Below are 19,131 nucleotides of genomic sequence, written 5' to 3' on the forward strand. Positions count from 1 at the left end.
ATTCCGTTCGCAGGAGCATCGAAGAAGGAGGGGAGGGGGGCATTGGGGTCGACCATGGGGGGAGCCTCGAGCGACTTGAGGAACTCGTAGTCGTTGAGGTCGTCGTCGGGCATAGAGAGAGACATTTTGAAGATAGGATGAATGGTTTAGAGATTTGATCTGACTTGGGAGATTTGATTTGATTTAATTTAATTTGATTTGATTTGATCTGATCTTAGGATGATTTGATTTAGTATTACAGAGATCTCAACAGGACGAAGAGGAGATGCAGTAAATAGTATCACCAGGGAAGGCAAGGGGGGGGAGGGCATATGCTGGGCAGGATAGCCTCATATAGCATTAGGAAGTGACGGTAGCCTCATTTTCACAAAAAGCGGAAGGAACGCATTATGGTCTCCCTGTTGCGCGCTTGCACCAGTGGAGTAGAGTCCATATGTTGGGAAGTTATGACCCGAACTGGCACAGGGCATTTGATATCAACGGAGAGTCCTTTAGACTGAAAGAAGGAGCAGTTACATATTGAGGCAGTGTCAGCTGCGTTGTGGTGCAGGAGTGCCTTCACAAGTCTCGTTCTGAAACTTGCCCCTTCCCTTCCTGTAGTACCCATTTTGAGAACCAATATTGGCTCGGTTGGCTGCCACATCATGGTTATGCGCATGGCATTCACCTCGGTGCAAGGTGGGAAAGCGATTTGTTTTTCTTGTGATGTTCGCTACTTTTGTCTTGATTGATAAATGGGAATGGTCCACAAAGTCAGCTCTAACGTATTGCTATATCATTGCTATATCGAGAATGCATAAGAAGAGGGGGACCAAAAGTGATATAGTCGTGATTCGAACCCATACGAGAATATATCGTACTTCGTAGAGAGGTGAACCACGTTGTCTCGGGGTCTGGCACGTCTTTGACAGTGTGCAGGGAAACTCGGAATCGAACCACTGGGCCACACCGGGGAGACAAGTCTCGTTACTCCGGTTGCTTCCTCGAGCAGCTAAAGCACTGGCCTTACCTTCGGTAGGTAACTTGGGTAGGTAACTCCCATGGCAGGACATGCATCATGAAGGAGGTGCTATGCGGTTGGGTTTGGAACTCGAAGAAAGAGAGACCTTGAATTGTGGTCAATTTGACATTAAGTAACTAACCACAGAGAAGATGTCACAGACTGCTGAGAAGAAGTCTACGTCTAAGCATGTGCTCGGGGATCATCACCGAACTCAGATTCTCAGCGTACCACGTCCTTGGTTGATGAGCTATTCCCAGGACCGCAGGGCGTCAACTCGGAACATGATGCAGTCGTCATGTGTATTGTGGTCCGCGTGCATACATAGCCTCAATGTTGGTAAGCACGATGGAGGTAACAAGTACACAAATCTGATGCACGAATGTGGTTCGATTAAGCTTCCAAGGATCGACATGCACATGTTTTGGTCGGCCATTGGGATGCAAGGCCTGCTGGTCGTGCTGAACCCCTATGCGCGCTCCCAACTTTGGACGATCATGTATCAAAGGCGACCACCAACCATGCCCGAGCATTAGTCCTTCAATGTGTGATTGGTCCTTCAATGGGTGATTGGTCGCCCAATGGGTCGGCGATTTATTTCAACAGCAATCCCGTGGCAGTTTGGGGTGAATGGTGGTTGTGTAACTTGTGCGAGCATGCAATGGGCCATTGGTAACGTGGTGAACCCCTCGACGACATTGCTCCACAGATAGAATCAGAACAGCCTACTTGGGACGTTGCCTCGAATGGCCAAAAGATCATTCCGTGACTATTGGACTTCCTTTCATCAAGGATTACTGGAACGCTCCGTTCATACTACAGTAGTGACTCGATAATGTATCGAGCACATATATCCAGACTACATGCTGACCTACGATGTTGAGCGCAGTGGAAGCGAACACGATGACTTGATGGAGACTTCCTGACCATACGTAGCATCCAAATCTGAGGCATCATCATTTTCTTGTCAACAGGTCACCATTGATCAATGTCTCCAATATTGCAGTCTCATCCGCAGATAAATCTCACTAGTGCTTCATATGGACATACTTCAAAAGAGTCAAAGCAGCCTTGATGAATTGAGCTGGATTTGGAATTGTGAAAGATTGGTCGCCTTGCCTTTGATCGTCTGCACTTGGGTATTGGGTACAGTCCAGCAAATGAAAGGTCTTCCACACTGCCGGCACTTCGGTCGGTTGGCAGGGAAGGGCAAAAGGCCAGTGCAAGCCTGACTCAAGAAGCTACGTGGGACCCCTGTGACCTTGTGAAGCTGCTATCGCTGCCTAGGCATCCGCTGGAGCGAACCCTAAGCTTCGTGTCACATATGCCTCTTGACCATGAGCCTCGAGGCACCGCGGGATGTTCACTCAAAGCCGACGCTTACAGCGTATGGGATAGTATGGAAGCAAACTGATCCGCGAAGACGAGAGCGGCACACGTTTAACAGTCAACCAAACACAACCAATACTACCTGGCATCTACCGAGTCCCAGCTATAGTTCCAAAAGTCGTGACAGGGAACTTCGCTATGGCTTCATTTCTAGGAGCACACGTTTCATAGTGAATGGGCCTTGCATGGGCGATGGATGGAAATCCACGCTGAAGAGTGTGGCCACATTGACCATCGAGAGACAGGAACATGGAAAATGCTAGGCCAGACTTTGCCGCACACGTGGGCGCAGACATAGAGAACCAGAAGAATGGCAAAAGCAAACTCTTATCGACGGCCCTGGCCCGGAACTCATTTCCATAGCCAGTGCAGCGGCCGGGTCCAGGCATGATAAGTTCAAGGGAGCCCTGCAATTGTAGTCGCGAACCAGTGTGGCTTTTCGAGAGGTTGTAGCTGTGTGTGATGGGCTATGGCGTTCATCAGCCACCCCCCTGTGAATGGGGACGTCGGTCGCCTCAAAGATCACCAAAACATCAGATCACCAAAACATCAGATCACCAAAACATCAGATCACTAAAACAGAAAGCAAAAAAAGAACAGTTAGATCTGAACGGGACTCGAACCCGCAATCGCTAGAGCCGAAATCTAGCGCGATACCATTTCGCCATCAGACCCCTTGGGCTGGTTGTTGTTGGGAAAATGGCGCAAAAGATAATACATAAAGCATGAACATGATTCCTAGACCTTGGGCAAACTATTGTGGCCTCAGGCATGAGTGCATGGAGACATGGCTCCATCACTTCTGATTGGCCGTCAGAAGACACGTGAAGTCAATGGGGATGTGTGTGTTCCACCTTTGAACTGGGGCGATCTTGGAAGTATGACAGAGTGCTGGCTCACTCGTCCACCAAGACGATGGAGCAAACATGGGAAGAAGACACGGGGCTGCTCCCTGGGCCTCGCCCACGTCCCCGGATATTGTGTTCTATGTGGTGTCCTCGAGGCTGGGTTCTTCCCCAGCTACGTCTTTCTTCTCAGCTCCTGGTAAACACGTCGTACGTGCTGCTCTTCGATCTTGTTGATGACGCCTACTGCTTTCGGTTAGGCGCGTCACTTCACAATGCTTCAGTCAGGAATGTCATAAGCGTTCTCATGCTACCATAGCTAACAATGCGCATGAGCGCTACCCTCTAGTTACGACTCAACACACGCACCAACGCCCCTGAGATCCGTATTCACGACCAAGTCATCCTTGCCCAGCATGTGCACAACAATGGTGAGCCCCTCGACAGCCATGCCTCCATCGCCATTACGCGGAGCATCCGTTTCAACTCCGGCGTCAGCCACCCTTGTTGCGGCCTCACCCACGGCCCGGTCATTGACAGCCTCACGCGACGACATTTCAGCCTTGAGATGGCGCACCTCGGCCGTCAGCGCCAGGTACCTCTCCCTCTAGGAACAGCTGTGGTTCGGCGGCATGATGGGTATCGGGCTGTACACCTCCATCTCCTCCTGGCGTGCCGAAGGCGGGGAAGCCACGGGCAGGATCGATGTGGATGCGAGAACTTGCTCGACCTCGGCGACGGTCAACGTCTTTGTGCCGCTTCCCGCCGTGGGCCTGTAGGGCAGGAAGAGCTCGTCCGGATCGTTCTGCCTCGTTGGTGTCTCCTTACCATCACTCTCCGAAGCCGTCGCGGCCGTGGCGGCGCCCGTGAAAGAGCATGTCGTGCAGTCTGGTTTGGCCATCCCAACCGAAGCGGCAGCTCGCTTCGTCTGTAGATCCGCCGCCTCGGGGTATGTCACCTTGCGCAGCTGGTGGTGCCGAAACGATGGTGCCGACGCGGGCTCGGCCGCCTTGGACGCGAGGGTGTCGGTCTTTGTCAATTGCCGTAGCGGTACGTGATTCCACAGCACCGAGTGCCTCTGCTGCTCTTCCACGATGGGCGTCTTCTTGACGACCGGCTTGAGTCTCGGCCAGGTTTCCGCGCCGACAGCGGTGTCGGCAGTATGTGGCGGCGTTTTCGGGGGTCCGCGTGTGTCCTGGACGTGTGGCGATGCCTCGGCTGTCGTTTTCGCATCCGCCGTGAAATTCGTGTCCGTCTTCTTCAGATGCATGCTGGCATCGCCTGCGCGCTTCTCGGGACTGGAGAGCCAAGCGGGTGGATCAGAAAGCCGTGCCTTGGGCGTGGCGACCGAGCTCGGTCCTGGTTTCTTGCCTTCTTTGCCATCGGCAGAGAGTGAGTGCCCGTGAGGTCTCTCCTGCTCTCTGATGCGCGAGAGCGGGTCTTTTCCCATTGTGTGCGTCTTCTTGACCGTGTTGACCCGGGCGAGGGCGTCTGTACTGATGCTGTGCGGTGCTGGACGCAGCGCCGAGGGAGAAATCGACGACGTCTCGCGGCTCGACGCAGGTGAGTAGGAGAGCCGCCGGGCCGGGCGAGCTGAGACGCTTCTCCTGGGTTCTATGGCGGCGGAGCCAGCGGCGAGATGCTCCATGATGTGTTGGGCGTGGTACATGTCCTCGGCATGATGGTACAGCTGGTCAATCTTCTTGTCGAGAGAGTTCATCGACTGGCAATGCGGCTCCTCGGTCTCGGCATCCACAAACGGGTCGCCTTGTGCCGTGCTCTTTGCCATCGGGCCCGCATGGGTGCCCGGCCCTTGCGCTGTTGAGGCATGGTGGCTGGTGTGGTATGTCTGCGGACTTTCCGCAGGCTGAGCTAGTCCATGTCCTGGTCCGACGTCTCGTCTGCGGACAGAGGGTCCCTGCTGATTTGGAACACAGTCGGACAGCCTCGTGGGTTTCCGTGCCCGCGCTGCAGTGCCAGTCATCTCTGGCTGAGCGATGTTGCCCTTTGTTCTCTGATCTGCAATAACAAAGGGGTTATTCTTGACAGCGATGTGAGCACTGTCTGACGACGTCTTCGGATTTGTCTCGGTGCGGGGTCTGCTGGACGGCGTCGTGGGCGTTGTGTTCGACGTCACCTGCCGCCTCGTCTGTGATGTCTCGGGATGGCCCTCGTACGAAGGAACAATGACGGTCGCATCGTCAGCATTACCGTTCGCTGGCGAGGTCGTACACTTGAAACAAGTAGAATGTCCGCAGTCAGAACAAAACTTGTTGGTCGTGACTGGCGCACCGCATGAGTGGCAGACCCGAACACGGTCGGTCTTACTCTTTGTCCCGTCGCCTGCAAAGGCCACGTCGTCGTCTTCCGACAGCCAGCCCTCTGGTAGGTCGATCCCAAACTCGTCAAACATGTCCCGAGCATCCTGGCGGCGCATCGTCGACGTGCTGATTGCACTGTCTGCGGACACGCGGGATTGACCCGATACATGCCTGTACAGCGTAGCTGCCTCTCGCAGGTTCGGAGACGTCAGGGCAGGTCGAAGAGCTTGGTGCCGCTGCTGGCTCATGCCGGGCCGCAGACGGCCTGTCGAAACGGTCGGACGGAGGTGGATGAAGGGCGTATCATGGTCTCGCACGCCGTGTCGGGCGAGATGACCGCCGCGCCCGCGGAACCACAGCTCGGTCAATCCATGATCCTCATCATGATTCTTTTGGCCGGATGGCAGGCCGAGGAAGGCGTGGTCATGGGCAAGAGGCGTTGACTCTTCCGCATATCGATTCCGTGACGCTGGCTGGGCAAAGGTCACATCAGCTCGTCGACCCTACCCGAGCCATGTGTTCTGTCGTTCTCGTTCGTCTGGCGACGGAGCCCGATCTGCGGGCTCCGGCGCAGCAAGGTGTCGGATGCGAGAAGACACGAGACCCTTGCGCGGCGTGCTGCTCGGCGGTCGGGGAACCGTCGATGCCGTGGACGCCGTGTCGCAGCTTTCCATGGCGGCAGGCGTGCTGATGCCGTAAGAACTAGAATGTAAACCTTGTAGCCGGGGCTGTCAGTCCGGAAGCGGTGCTAAGTACTGCTGTGCAACACGCAAGAAAGGATGCTGGAGCGAGGAGACATGTAGTAGGACAAAAGGCAGCTAATGATTCTGTCAAGGATGATATTAGGGCACAGGGAAGGATGAACGGTCGCGTACGCAGCCGCAGTGGAAAGGAGGAGGCAGTGGCCCTCTTGCTGCCACTGGGGGAAGGCACAACCGGCCAAAAAACCACTCGCGGAAGGGGAGATCAACAGCATAAAACATCGCAAGAAGCGGTCAATTACGCAACGCGATGCCTAAGGTATATGCCAATTCGGCGGTTAGGGAATCGGCAACTGTGATGTACAACGCCTCCTGCTAGACGGCTCCTCCTACTACGCTCCTCTATTTCAGGTTCGCCTGCAGGCTCTCGAGAACCTATCTGAACGTCAGCATGCGTCAAACCAAAGAGTCGGCGATGAGAACCCACCTCAAGCTCAATCTTGGCCTCGGCAATGTCCTGCTCGCTTCCGCTGCCGTTGGCGACCTTCTGGGCCTCGGCGATCTGGGTGCGGACGGCCTCGGCGGAGAAGTCCTCGAGAGGGTAGCCCTCGACGGCGTTGATGCTCAGGAGAGAGCCGGGCTGGACAGTGGCGAATCCGCCGGAGACTGCGTTTTCCCACGGGTTAGTGGACCGCGTGCTGGTTCGAGGGGTGGGTTCGTCATGACGTACGGAAGAACTGCTTGCTGCCGCCGCTCTCCTCAATGACCTCGATCAGGCCAGGCTTCAGCTGCTCGATGCAGGGAACGTGGTTGGCGAGGACACCCATCTCGCCAGACTCGGCGGGGATGTTGACCTGGACGACATCCTGGGACTTGTAGATGGGCTGCGTGCGGCAATTAGCTCGGCTCGGTCCATCGGCATCATCGTCGTGTGCCCAATTCATCTCCGTGTTCCATCTCGCCGTAGCAATCGACATTCTCGGCATGGGATCGCATTCGTACCTGGTGGGGGAGCGACAGGCTCAGCTTGATCTGGGAGACGGTTAGCCGGACACGCTCAGGGAGGTCGTCGAGGTGGCTGCTGGGCTTGCCTTGTCGGGGACGGCATCGGCGTAGGTGCGGCGCTGGAGAGGCACGCGGATAGCGGCAGGGCGTGCTCGGAGAGCGGCGCGCGCGATGCGGAGGGAGTTCATGATGGGCTGAGAGGGCAATTGGGGTCTGATGCTGGCGGGAGCTTCAGGTGAGGTCGGGACAGGAATCTTCGCCTGACTCCATTCGCGACCGGCTAGCCGGGAGATTTTCGGACCAGTCACGTGAGTCGGGTGTGAGCCCGATTGAGCGGTACTGCGGAGAGCAGGGTATCATGGTAGCGATGCATGCTATGCATAAAGGAGTAATATCAAGATGAATAATATAGTGCACTTAAACGAAAAGAAACGGCTAACCGAGCAGGAACCAAATGTTGCTCTCGCCACCGAGGATTGAAACCGTGAATAGAGTCATTTGCCATCCATTACGTCGTCCGTTCGATACCAGGACGACGCAAGTACAAGTACATGACAGACAAGAATAGATGCTTTCCGTTTGGTTACGTTTTACCTCGTTCTTACCAGCGTTTCTCACCGCGACCAGTATGCACACGGGCATGGCGCGTGGCAGTGTCAGAGACATGCCTGCCGGCTGAGGCTGTTGATAGACACCACATGGACCGCCTTGCGCGGACCGTTGGGCGCGTCGTCAGGCAAACGACCAACAGTCGAGAGAGTGTCAAAATTGGATCGGTGGTCGCAACGTCTCAATGACAGTTCAGGCTAACGCAGGTTTGGGCTGACGACACCTTGCGTGTTGCGTGTTGTGCCAACGTGGACGGCGATCCCCTCACGACATGTCTCAACCATCACGTAACCACGCAGCATCGCCCTTCACAGCACTGCCATCCTGGCAGTACAGAGGCGACAGAGACCCCTATAACAAGCCAATCTGGGCAGGTACACGAAGTGCCAGATAGCACGGCCCGCAGGTAGATCTCGGTCGGTCAGCAGCGGTGACTCGGTGGCTGCTGCAGCTTGCACTTGCGGTGGAAGCTCGCAGTCCCATGACACCAGAAAATCAAAAAGCCCATCATGCTCAGTACACCAGCATCGCCATGCGGGACCCCAAAACACGGCACGACGGTAAGCACGGCCGTAAGGTGAGGACTCGCGGCCGGCAACGCCATGCGTGCGGCGACGGCAGCGTTGAGGCCCAAAACCTCACGAGTCACCCACAAGATGCAGCCTGCCACCAACCCCCCCGCAGCCTGCTCAACGTTTCACAATTCGCCATCTTGTTTCCCGCTGTCGATCGGAGCGGCATGACCGACAATCTTTTCTATCTTGCTTTCTCCGACAGGATATGCCGCGGGCGATCCTCCCAGCAAATCGCACATCTTTGTACAACAGGGGAGATCTTACGGTCAAACACGATAATGGAGGGCCCAAGAGGGGGAGGCTCGTGATATTCGCCAACGACGCACAGGGCCCTACTAGTCGGACGAATAAGCGGCGCAGAAGCATGGCCACGCGACGCATTTCTCAGTATGAGACGTATTCTCCTAAAATGCGACGAAAAGGGGGGACGCCGCTCGTCTGTGCTGGCTCTCTGACCTAGCGAAGTCGCGCAAAGCATTTCTGGAATGGCATCCCGTGCCGTGGACATGCATGCATGTTGTTGTTCTGGCACAGGCAACTGGCCAGTACAGGGCAGTATGCGGCAGGAGATGGTCATTCCAAAGCCTGCCAATCATACCCCGATACATGGCCTTCTCCTGTGACCAGTGAGATGGTTACCCCTGGGCCTGAGTGAGCGCCAACGTACCACTGTCGACAGGGTCACCGCCAAAACATCGAGGCGCGTACAGACGGCCCAGCTGTTTGTCCTCGTGAAGTACCAAGCAGGAGATTCACGGCTGGGAGGCCCCTGGTTGGCGACATTTAATGCACTCAATGCGATGCGTGAGCTTTGCTACCCGCTCTCGACAACAGGGCAGGAACAGGGAAATAGCATGCCGATGAAACCGAAATGCAGCATAATGTACAAACAACAACCACCAACGCCAACAACAACCACTCAACTTGTAGCGCCGCATCAACCGTGTCGTCACCTCGCCCTGCTTCGAAAGCCAATTTATTCCCCGCGCCGCCAGTACCGCGCCAGACGTTGCAGGTGAATGGAGACTGAGGGGTGAGCAGACCAGAGCACATCGTGGCACGACAACTTTCGCGAATGCGGGGTTGAAGCTGCTGTGACAGGGTCGCTAATCGCGAAGAAAGGGCGGGGTTCCAGGGTTGTGGGTGGACTCGCGTGGGGTGACGGCCTCTGCCACGGAAAAAGCACTGGTGCACGGGAAATGCACTGTTGATGCGTTGCTCTGGGGGAACGAAACTCGCTGCTCTCGGTCTGCTGACGGGTTGTCGTCCTGCCCTTGTTGCCGTCGTGGCCGCATTCAGGCGCACGCGGCTTATTGTTTCACGAATGCAATGGACCTTCTCAAAGTCACCGTTTCGGAGGAGAGCAGTTGGCCTGCCGAGATGATCGCCAGTTTGGCACCGACGCGGCGCTCCCGTCTCCTGATGACACGAGCCTTTTCTCTGGGCTGTCGTCAGTCAGGTTTGGTTGCACACAGTATTGTGACAGTGAAACCTGACCTGACTTGACCCCCATCCTTCTCTACCGTCAGGCGACACCTCCGATTGTCCCATCACATTCCCCCGCTCGCCCGCTCGTCACGGCGCCGCTGCGCGCAGGCAAAAAGTGTGGGTGAAGCTCCTTCAGCTCCGGGTCCCGTGCCAAGAACGTGCAGGAAGGGTGGTGTCGTGGAGGGTGGCTGATGTCGTCACTCTCGGTGCATTTCGGCGGCGAGGACAAGCGTGGTGGGCTCCTGGCGCCGGTGCTGGTTTGCAGAGCTACGATGGATGGGACGGAAACATGATGACGGGGGACACGAGAAAGAGACTCTCCCTCGTGTCCACGGGAGCTGCGGGAGCCGATGGGACACAAGCTTGTGAGGGAGCGTCGAAAGAGGACCCCGGGTACGGGCTGCTGGGACGATGTCGAAAGCGTCTGGCATGTCACAGGTTCTTCTAGTGAACTCAAATGCTGAGAAGTGCCGACATTCGGATGGTCTCTCGGCTGCCAAGCTCTCTGTCTAGGGGACAGAAATGATGATGAGACGAAAAAAAGGCTTGGTAGCCAGACCCGAGCGAAAGGGATACATGCGCGCCGTCAGCACAGATGCGCCAGCCAGCCAGCCAGCCAGCCAGATCATTGGCTTCAGCTGTGCAAGAGCTGTGAGAGCTCTCCTGCATGGTGTTCCTTCACCCGCATGTGTGGAGAAGCGCCAAGAAGGGTGCTCTCTGTACGAGGAAGAAGCAAGGTGCTCGGGATGAACAGAGGTGAGACCTTCATGTCGGCTGCATGCCGCCTCCAAGATGCAGACCCAGCGAGGCGAGGCTCAGAAATTGCAGAAATTGGGGGAAGAGGGAGGGCCACGAGGGGTCCGTGAGGGTGATCTGTCACGTCTCATTTGCGGGACCGACAATTATTGCTCGCTCAATTGAGCTGCGTCCAGCGGTGAGCTAGAGTCACCACAAGGTATCGACATGTAGTAGTGGTCGTTGTCTTCTTTCCGATGCGAGATCCAGTGTGGCCCCCCCCTTTTCACCGCCCCTCGACCCCATCAATAGGCACGGGATGCCATTTGGAGCGCAGTGAGGGTGAGCAGAGCCGATGGGGGGTTTCATGCGGCGAAAGTATTCGAGCAGGCGTCGACAAAGAAGCATGAATCGGGCATGGAGGCGTGAAACACCGTAAACCGAAGCGGCTGACTCTGCATGCTGGTCCATTCATCTGGCTAATAATGATCCTGGAAGTAGCTCACCCTGCCCGCCAGCCACCAACGACAGGGTCAAAGCACTCAATTCAATTGAACCTGCAATGTACTGCAGCACGGGGGCGTGTCGCCCAGTGGAAATGCCCCGAAAGGTCAAAGGCGTGGATGTCGCCCTGGTGGGTTCTGCTCCACGCTCCTGGTGGGTATGGTGGGGGTTACTTCAGGAAACGGCGAAAGCGGCACGGCAGACGGCAGAGCCACCGTTCATTCCAGTGTGTTGAATGTCTCCGGCTCCGGGGCCCGACTGATGAGGTGTTGTTCCTTGGCTGGAAGGTGGAGGTCTCGACAATGTCGACGTGTTGGGCCACGGTGAGGAGGAAACAGGCAAGCTCCGAGAACCAGTTAGCAAAGCATTGGCAAAGGGTTACCAAATCGTAAAGGCATCGAATCCATGGTGCCGACGACGTGTCCAACGAGCGACCACCACTTTACACGAAAAGATTTACAATGTGCCAATGGCGGCAACAGAAGACAGTAACAAAACACGCAGGATACGCACCGTATTTGCGGCCTGCGCCTCGGCCTGTGCTGGGGCTCGCTGCTCAACAGCGCCCCCCCCCCCCCCCCCCCCCCGGATACTATCGTCATCCCGCAAAATCCCGCACAACCAACTTGGCGTGCCCTGTCTTTTTGCTGGCACTAGGGCCAAGGGGAATTCCGTCTTTGCCGCTGTCGCACTGTGGACACCTCATTTTGCCAGGCTTCGCTAGCCAGCTGCTGTCCGAGTGGTTGGGGTGCCTTTTCCTGGCTCCTCCTGTGCATGCTGTGGCCAGTGCCGCTGCCATTGAGAGCAGGCTGTACTGGTTGGTGAACTGTCTGGTCTGCCCCCACGGGCTGAGACATTTTCTGACATTCAATCTCGAGGTGCGCAGGCAGGACAGGTGTCACGCTTGTGTCCCCATGCCCGCGTCTTGCCGTGGTAAGCGCAGCACAATGGCAGCACTCAGCCCCTCTTCGCAAAGCTCGGGCGGCAGCAGTACTGTACAGAAGTCGGGACGAAGGTTGATCGTCATCTCGTCGATTGGAGCTTGGTGTAAGTGCCATCCGTCTCTTGACTCGATCTGCAGTGTTCTCTTCGGCGCAGCGCCCCTCGGCCACCGCACGAGGATTTGTCGGCACGCTAGACCGAGCAATTCATCGCAGCGCCACGAAAACCCAAATCATCATGACGACAACTTCTTGGGTCATGTCCTTCTGGTCAGGCCCTGGAGGAGACGGCACGCCTGGTGCCCAGCGTAAGGAATTCCGTCTTCGGTGGGGTGGCTCAGCGGTGATCGCAGCCCTGCGCCCTGCTGACTGACGCTGTCCACCGAGTCGAGGTGAAACAGGAAGGCAGCAAGGCAGGATTTCAGGAATGACTCGGCCAAGCCCTGGGTTGAGTTGAGGCCGCCGCGCCAAAGGAGCACCGTAGGGAGAGGGACCCAGGTGCCAGGCAAGCCAGGGTGGCATCGAATGCGCGGGTGTGGACGCTTGCCAAGCCCCGGACTCGATCTCAGGGCTTGAAATGCCCCTGTCGCTCTCGGGCGGGTGACCCTGACCCTGGCTCGTCGACGGGGCCTTCGCAGGTCGGAGGGATGACACGGTCATCAAGGGCTTGGGGGTCGTTACCGTTGAGCTTGAGGGATGTGGTGGGTAAACTGGATTGGGATCATCTTGAATTCGATATTTGCCTCTGTTCGCCTGTGGACAATCAACTGTCAGCCATGTGTCACAGAGGTCACTGATCCGGTGTTCTGGCCGGTTGACCGGCTAGGATCGCTCCAACAATCTCGTCAGGTTTGCAACAAATAGTGTCAAATTTGCAATAGAATGTGTCCAAAGGTGGAGGCCCTGGCTGCAGAAAGGGACCAGCCTCGGTGTGGACATCGGGGTTTGGGGGTCGGCTTTTCGAGTTTTTTTTTTTCCCCCTTGGTTATTAGCTCTTGGACTTGGGGGGGGATCCGAGTCCCATCTCATTCCAATTGTTACTGTATGTCTGGCGGCGAATGGTGGCAACCAGTGAGAAATCTTGCAGTGGAGGCTGCCTAGGCCAGCCCTTGACGCTCCGTGTGAACACACCGACAGAATGGACAAAACGGACATCTGACAACGGAAAACAGGCACGACGCTAAGGGCCTCTGAACGGTGTCGGTGTACCGATACGTATCCATGTCGCGAGGTACTCAAGTACATAGTTCAAAGTCATGTAGCTCCCAGCCCTTTCCCCCCGCCATCCTGTACCTGCCGCATGGAAGCCGCAACCTCCGATTGCATTCGCCCCCCAGTTCTGAGTGCTGAGTGAGGTACATGTACCAGGTACTGCGCCTTTGCTCTTGGGGGTGGGGCCTTGTCCATCCGTCGCCTGCAGCGTTTATTGTTACAGTACCATTTTGTTGCTCCTGCTGCTCCTGCCCAATTGCCTTTTCCGCCCACTGTCATCCACCACCCGCACGCGCTTTCTCCCAGTGGCCGTCAGCCCCAGCCCGGGTCCGAATATATCGCAAGGCCCCTCGCCCTCAACCCACCCCCATCTTCCCACACCCGCATCCTCTTCCTTCTGAGACTTATTTTGTTCACCTCGACATTCCAGGTCTCAACCATCCTCCTGTGCAGATCACATCACATCGCCCCCCTGCGCCTCGACCCTAACGACGTCCCTGGCACCATCATTACCGCTCTGTGACGGCCAAGTCAGCGTCTGCACCCTTGCTTGTCTTGCCTCGCACCCACCTAACGCATACATCGATCCTCGCCAAGCATCTTTACCTGGAGGGACCCTGAACAACAGCTTCAGTCTTATTGAGCGAACTGGCTCACTGCCCCCTTTCAACCCTTTGGATCCTCTCCAACCAACGCACACCACCCGAACAAGACTTCTGTTCTCGACAGTCGACATGTTTGTCTCTCTCAAATAGCACTACTGTCCCTAGGGACACGACCGACTCTTGCGCTGCAGCCTTTCCACGTCGCGGATCGCCAGAAGCCTACCACCGCAACAATTTACCTGATTATCGCCTGCAACCATCACCCGTTTCTCTCTACACCGCGCAACTTGCACAAATAACGCCTTGTCCGGTCATATTCCCATCTTCCAGCACCTGTCTCACCTCAACTACGTTTACATCGCGAGTTCCTCACCGAGCTCCAGCACTCACCCCGACCTTCCAGAAACGTGCCCTTCCCCGGTCGACTTCAGATCCCCCCACAATGACGCACAACGCAACACACTCCAGTGCGGCATCAGCCGTCATGTCTTGGGCGGCGCAGACTTCCAACATGCCCTCCATTGCCGACGAGGACATTGGCGACGTCGATGAACCCCCCGATTCGCGTCTGCCCTACTCGCCCATGAAGAGCACCTTCACTCGCAACCCGATTCGCAACTCGGTGGACGTCCACCACCACCAGTCGCTGCTCACCAAGGCTCTGCACTACGAACCTGAAGAAGAGCACACCGAACCTCGGTCTTCGCTTCACCTCTTTGGTCTTCGACGCTGCACTACGAGCAACGCCAGCATTGCCTCGACCGCCGACTTGACTAGCGATACGGGCATGACCAGCCCATCGCGGACCAACACACCCAGTCCTCCCCTACCTGAACTCCGCTTCCTGAAGCTGAACAACGAGCCGGCCCGTGCCGCGAAGGAGGCCCCTCTTGCAGGAGGAGAGGAGTCCCAGAAGACTGCGCCACCTAGGAAACGATGCATCCAGTTTGCGTGCGCCGCGAAGCCCACCGCAGCGCCCAAGCCTGTTGAGGCACCGAAACCCCAGGATCAGGCCATCGAGCCCAAGCCTGATGCGCCTCGCAAGCGGTGCATCAAATTTGCTTGCCCTGCTCCTCGACCTGTCAACCAATCCACCCCTCCCCAACACGTTGAGCACCTCGAGGCTGCCGCTTCTCGTCTGCAGCCCCACACCCCCGACAGCTCTCCTGCCACTGTCAGGAAGCATCGCTTCTCCTCGAGCCACTCACGGTCTCCCCGCCCCCCGGCGGCGCGCCGCTCCTCCCGCGACCCTGCTCGCAAGCCCATGTCCACCAAGAAGTACATTACTGTGGACGACAAGGATCTTCAGAATGAAGCATCCCGCTTCCACGAGTTTGCCAGCGACGACCACTGTGACGAGGACTGGATGCGAGAGACTGTTCCTGTTGCAGGCCGCAAGATGACCGTCAATGATACCCTGGCGAAGGAGAATGAGATTCGCAAGCTCGCTAAAGAAGCCGAAGAGGAGGCCGATGAAGAGGAAAACGATGACGAGACGGCCATCGATGACGATGACGACCTCAACGCCACCGCCGGCGAAGAGGAGGAGGATGAGGACGAGGACGAGGACGATGATGACATTGACGACGGTCTCTCCGGCTACGTTACCGAGGATGAGGACGATGATTCCATCGGTTATCACACTGACGAGGAGACTGGCTTTGCCGACTCGGACGACGAGGCTGATGACGACCTTCAGCTATGGACTCCCGCGCAGCCCGCCCTCCGCCTTTCCGGTCCTTCATCTGCAACACCTGTTGGACGTCGTGCGTCTATCGGCCATCAGTCCGATTCTTCCCTCGGCTCTATCAGCAGCGTTCGGGCTGTCCGTTCTGGCAAGTCTCGTCGCATCAAGATCCGCCCTGGCACTCCTGAGCTTCCTGACAGTACCGACTTTGTCTGCGGTACCCTTGATGAGGACCGTCCCATCGAAGACGCCTATCTCTCGTGTCTTGCTGCCCGCAGGCGTGAGAAGCTTCACGTCATTCCTCAGGACATCGACCTAGTTTTCCCTGCCTCGGAGCCCGAAGACAATGGCGAAGAAGAGCTTTACCAACCCTGTGAAGCACGCCAGCGATGACGATGACGTCTGGCTGCACGGCGAGATGGACGACCTTGACCACCAGCAAGAGAGGCGCAGCCGCAAGAAGAAGAGCGAGCACAGCTCTCCCAAGCGTTATCACTCGCCGCCCCCAAAACAGCGTTACCACTCGCCTCCTCCCAAGAACCGCGGTCGCTCACCACCCCCCAAGAGGTTGTTTGACCGCCGTTCTCCTTGCCGCATGGGGTCGCCTGCTCTTCAGGTCGTCAGGTCACCGCCTGCGTCTCTGCGTACCGGGCCTCAGGCCATCGCCTTCAAGGAGCTTGCCTCCCGCCCGGGTCTCACCATGACCAAGTCGTTGCCTCGCCCAGCCGCATGGTTCAACATGCGCAACGGCCGTCGCAACAAGGCATTGATGCCCAACGCTCATGACAACGATGTTCACATTCGTAGTGCCATCGACATTGTCAAGGGGTTGGAGCAGAAGCGCCAACGTCGCAAGGAGAAGTACTATCAGAAATACTGCAACCGCGCCCGCAAGGGACAGAAGCCAGAGCGCAAGCCCATGCCTGGCATGGGCTGCGTTCGCATGAGGGAACTCGGTTTGCTCATGGCTGGCAAGATTGACCAGGGCAATTATGTCTTGTCTGTCTGAGTGGCCACTTCACAGGTCCATTTTCTTAGTCTTCTTCCTCGTCTTGTATTTTTTGCATAGGGGCCACATTACACCCCCGAGTACGGCGTTCAGCATTGGCTTTTGCCAGGGAGCTTACAGCAGCATCAGCATGATCCACACGTTCCTGTTTATTTTCTTTGTCTGCTTCACTTCATGGCACATATTTTCTACACTTAAAGAGAGCCTCGAATTGGGAGGAAGACTCTGTATATACTTTGACGACCGAGAGTGAGTAGGAGGGAGCCGACGGCAGCAGCGAAGGCTCGATACCCTGGGATAGCTCATTCGCTTGCATGGGATGGTCCGGAGAGACCACTGGGGAGCATTTATAATGACACGGGCGGCTTTGCCGTTCTGACGATGAATTTTCTGCCTCTTCGAAACTTCGGGTGATTTATGTCGTGACTGTGCAGTCGAAGGCCGCCTGATCCTGAGATCAGGGTGCGGCATCTCGACTGTCTGTGAAGGGCGGGCGGCAACGGAGGTGATTTGGTGGGTGGCTTACAGTGCATTGACACCCAGAGTGCAGGCGGCGTAGGGGGGGCTTCAGAAGCCGTGGGAGGGACATGGGGAGTGGCAGCCTGAAACTCAAGGCACCCAAAGTCTAGACCTGGCCTCACGGGCACGACTGCTCTTTGCCAACTTTGATCTCCTATCGCCCGGCTCTTCCCAAAACCTAACGACTTGACGACCGCACGACCGACGAATTTATTTCCAACAGCAGCCGTTGATTCTCAGCATCACTCTCCGTACCCCTCTGCTGCTTCGCCTAATATCATCATGTGGATGTTCAACTGGTGTACGTATTACCCTCGCCGTCCATTCCCATCCCTCGCGCGGGCGGTGCAATGCGCTGCTGCTACCTGGGGAGGGGCAAAACTTTAGCTGACATGTGTCGACTTTGACAGTCTGGGATGTGCTCTCCAGCCTGGGCCTGCTGAACAAGCACGCCAAGCTGCTGTTCCTCGGTCTCGATAACGCCGGCAAGACGACGCTGCTGCACATGCTCAAGGTGCGTTACGCGATGGACGTACATTTGGCGAGCCGGGCTCGAGTCGAGTCTCACGTGCCAAACGGCGATGGCGACATGGCCGCCTCGTTCCATCCCCTGCCGGCCTCACACACCGCATGCTAACCTCTTGACGACAGAACGACCGCGTCGCGATCCTTCAGCCTACGCTCCACCCTAGTTCGTGGCCCCCCCTTTGCCTGCTGTCGATCCGGGGGAATAGAAAAGCTGACATATTCTACGCATCACAGCCTCCGAGGAGCTCGCCATCGGCAACGTCCGCTTCACGACCTTTGACCTGGGCGGTCACCAGCAGGCACGACGACTCTGGAAGGATTACTTCCCCGAGGTCAACGGCATCGTCTTCCTCGTCGACGCCAAGGACCACGAGCGCTTCCCCGAGGCCAAGGCTGAGCTCGACGCCCTCCTGTCCATGGAGGAGCTGCAGAAGGTGCCGTTTGTCGTCCTCGGCAACAAGATCGACCACCCCGACGCCATCTCCGAGGACGAGCTCCGCCACCACCTCGGCCTGTACCAGACGACGGGGAAGGGCAAGGTGCCGCTGGAGGGCATCCGGCCGATCGAGGTCTTTATGGTGTCCGTTGTCATGCGCCAAGGTACGCCGGCTCGGGGTTTTCCCACCTCGGAGGAGATCCTATCGTAAACGTGTGACGTTGCTGACGTGGGTTTCTGCAGGATATGGCGATGCCATTCGATGGTTGTCGCAGTACGTCTAGACGACGTGGACCGGCCCACTGGGCGGATGGTGAGGAAGGGCGGTGTTTCTTACGAAACGGCCTCCCCCATCGGACGACTCGGAAGTCTGCGTGAAGCTTGCAACCGAGTGACGATGATAGTCGGGGGCGTACATGATGAAAGGGGGAATGTTGTAGACACGAAGATTGGTGACGGGGGTTCATAGCCGTGCTCCTAGGCTCCATGGTTTAAGGGGGTCCTTCGGCTGGCAGTCAATCAAACTCGTTCATAGCGACGGGTTTTAGTAGATTATTGGAATCGGATGCGTTGCTTTGCGTCTTTTACCGTCTGCTGCTTCCCTTCTTGAGACCACATTTGCCCTTGCTGATGGTTGCATTGGATGGGGTCAGTGGAGGACATGCAAGCTCTCTGACGGCCCTGTCCGATTCTACTGATGGACTCAACACCGAGGATGGCGTCTTTCTTGATGCTACGGACAGGAGCATTTCAAAAAAGATCTTGAGGCTGTTGAAAGAGTCACTGTACAGGTGTCCAACTGAGCCACGCATCGGTGGCCTCAACTGTATCGTGATGACAGGCCCCCACTAGCATTCCTCCATGTCTCAGCCCAACAGTCTCACCAAGTAGCACTTGAGCTAGGATTTACAGTTAGAAAAGTCCCAGGTCGCTCATGGATGCTTCATTGCTGCTGAGTGCCTTTTGGCCCCTCCTGGTCAGCATGCCTGGGCTTGCTGGGCTTGCTGGGCTCCATGCTACCA

General features: G+C 56.7%; 5 protein-coding genes and 1 non-coding gene across 6 annotated transcripts; 3 read left to right on the forward strand and 3 right to left on the reverse strand.

Annotated features, from left to right (window-relative positions):
* Positions 1-2,991: 2,991 nt before the first annotated feature.
* On the reverse strand, positions 2,992-3,063 carry VDAG_20116. The gene has a single exon. It is a non-coding gene; the product is annotated as a tRNA-Arg (tRNA).
* Positions 3,064-3,841: 778 nt separating this feature from the next.
* On the reverse strand, positions 3,842-6,229 carry VDAG_03561 (uncharacterized protein; the record flags this gene model as incomplete). The annotated part of the gene is made up of 4 exons (XM_009653645.1): positions 3,842-5,451; positions 5,563-5,681; positions 5,733-6,028; positions 6,155-6,229. 4 exons carry the CDS (start codon positions 6,227-6,229, stop codon positions 3,842-3,844), a joined length of 2,100 nt encoding a protein of 699 aa, XP_009651940.1.
* Positions 6,230-6,528: 299 nt separating this feature from the next.
* On the reverse strand, positions 6,529-7,461 carry VDAG_03562 (ATP synthase delta chain). Its single transcript, XM_009653646.1, has 5 exons — positions 7,348-7,461; positions 7,259-7,288; positions 6,987-7,140; positions 6,744-6,922; positions 6,529-6,691 (listed from the first exon to the last, which is right to left on the reverse strand). Exons 1-5 carry the CDS (start codon positions 7,447-7,449, stop codon positions 6,659-6,661), a joined length of 498 nt encoding a protein of 165 aa, XP_009651941.1. The 5' UTR covers positions 7,450-7,461; the 3' UTR covers positions 6,529-6,658.
* Positions 7,462-8,379: 918 nt separating this feature from the next.
* Positions 8,380-10,381, forward strand: VDAG_03563 (uncharacterized protein; the record flags this gene model as incomplete). Its single annotated transcript, XM_009653647.1, has 4 exons — positions 8,380-8,430; positions 8,648-8,832; positions 8,980-9,071; positions 9,975-10,381. 4 exons carry the CDS (start codon positions 8,380-8,382, stop codon positions 10,379-10,381), a joined length of 735 nt encoding a protein of 244 aa, XP_009651942.1.
* A 3,991-nt stretch (positions 10,382-14,372) lies between these two features.
* On the forward strand, positions 14,373-17,019 carry VDAG_03564 (uncharacterized protein; the record flags this gene model as incomplete). Its single annotated transcript, XM_009653648.1, has 2 exons — positions 14,373-15,935; positions 15,997-17,019. 2 exons carry the CDS (start codon positions 14,373-14,375, stop codon positions 16,624-16,626), a joined length of 2,193 nt encoding a protein of 730 aa, XP_009651943.1. The 3' UTR covers positions 16,627-17,019.
* A 314-nt stretch (positions 17,020-17,333) lies between these two features.
* VDAG_03565 (small COPII coat GTPase SAR1) lies at positions 17,334-18,698 on the forward strand. Its single transcript, XM_009653649.1, has 5 exons — positions 17,334-17,446; positions 17,556-17,659; positions 17,797-17,836; positions 17,908-18,273; positions 18,353-18,698. The coding sequence occupies exons 1-5, from the start codon at positions 17,428-17,430 to the stop codon at positions 18,391-18,393; spliced, it is 570 nt and encodes a 189-aa protein (XP_009651944.1). The 5' UTR covers positions 17,334-17,427; the 3' UTR covers positions 18,394-18,698.
* Positions 18,699-19,131: the final 433 nt, after the last annotated feature.

Source organism: Verticillium dahliae, genomic scaffold, assembly GCF_000150675.1.
Source record: "Verticillium dahliae VdLs.17 supercont1.6 genomic scaffold, whole genome shotgun sequence".
Classification (NCBI taxonomy): domain Eukaryota; kingdom Fungi; phylum Ascomycota; class Sordariomycetes; order Glomerellales; family Plectosphaerellaceae; genus Verticillium; species Verticillium dahliae.

Bases quoted from the DNA above. Each gene is read 5' to 3' on its own strand.
- VDAG_03565 (XM_009653649.1), top strand. The intron at 17,660-17,796 runs GTGCGTTACGCG...TCTTGACGACAG, and splicing joins CGCTGCTGCACATGCTCAAG to AACGACCGCGTCGCGATCCT. The intron at 18,274-18,352 runs GTACGCCGGCTC...GGGTTTCTGCAG, and splicing joins GTCCGTTGTCATGCGCCAAG to GATATGGCGATGCCATTCGA.
- VDAG_03562 (XM_009653646.1), bottom strand. From the start codon at position 7,449: ATGAACTCCCTCCGCATCGCGCGCGCCGCTCTCCGAGCACGCCCTGCC. The intron at 7,141-7,258 runs GTACGAATGCGA...TGCCGCACGCAG, and splicing joins GCCTGTCGCTCCCCCACCAG to CCCATCTACAAGTCCCAGGA. The intron at 6,923-6,986 runs GTACGTCATGAC...GGGAAAACGCAG, and splicing joins CGGCAGCAAGCAGTTCTTCC to TCTCCGGCGGATTCGCCACT.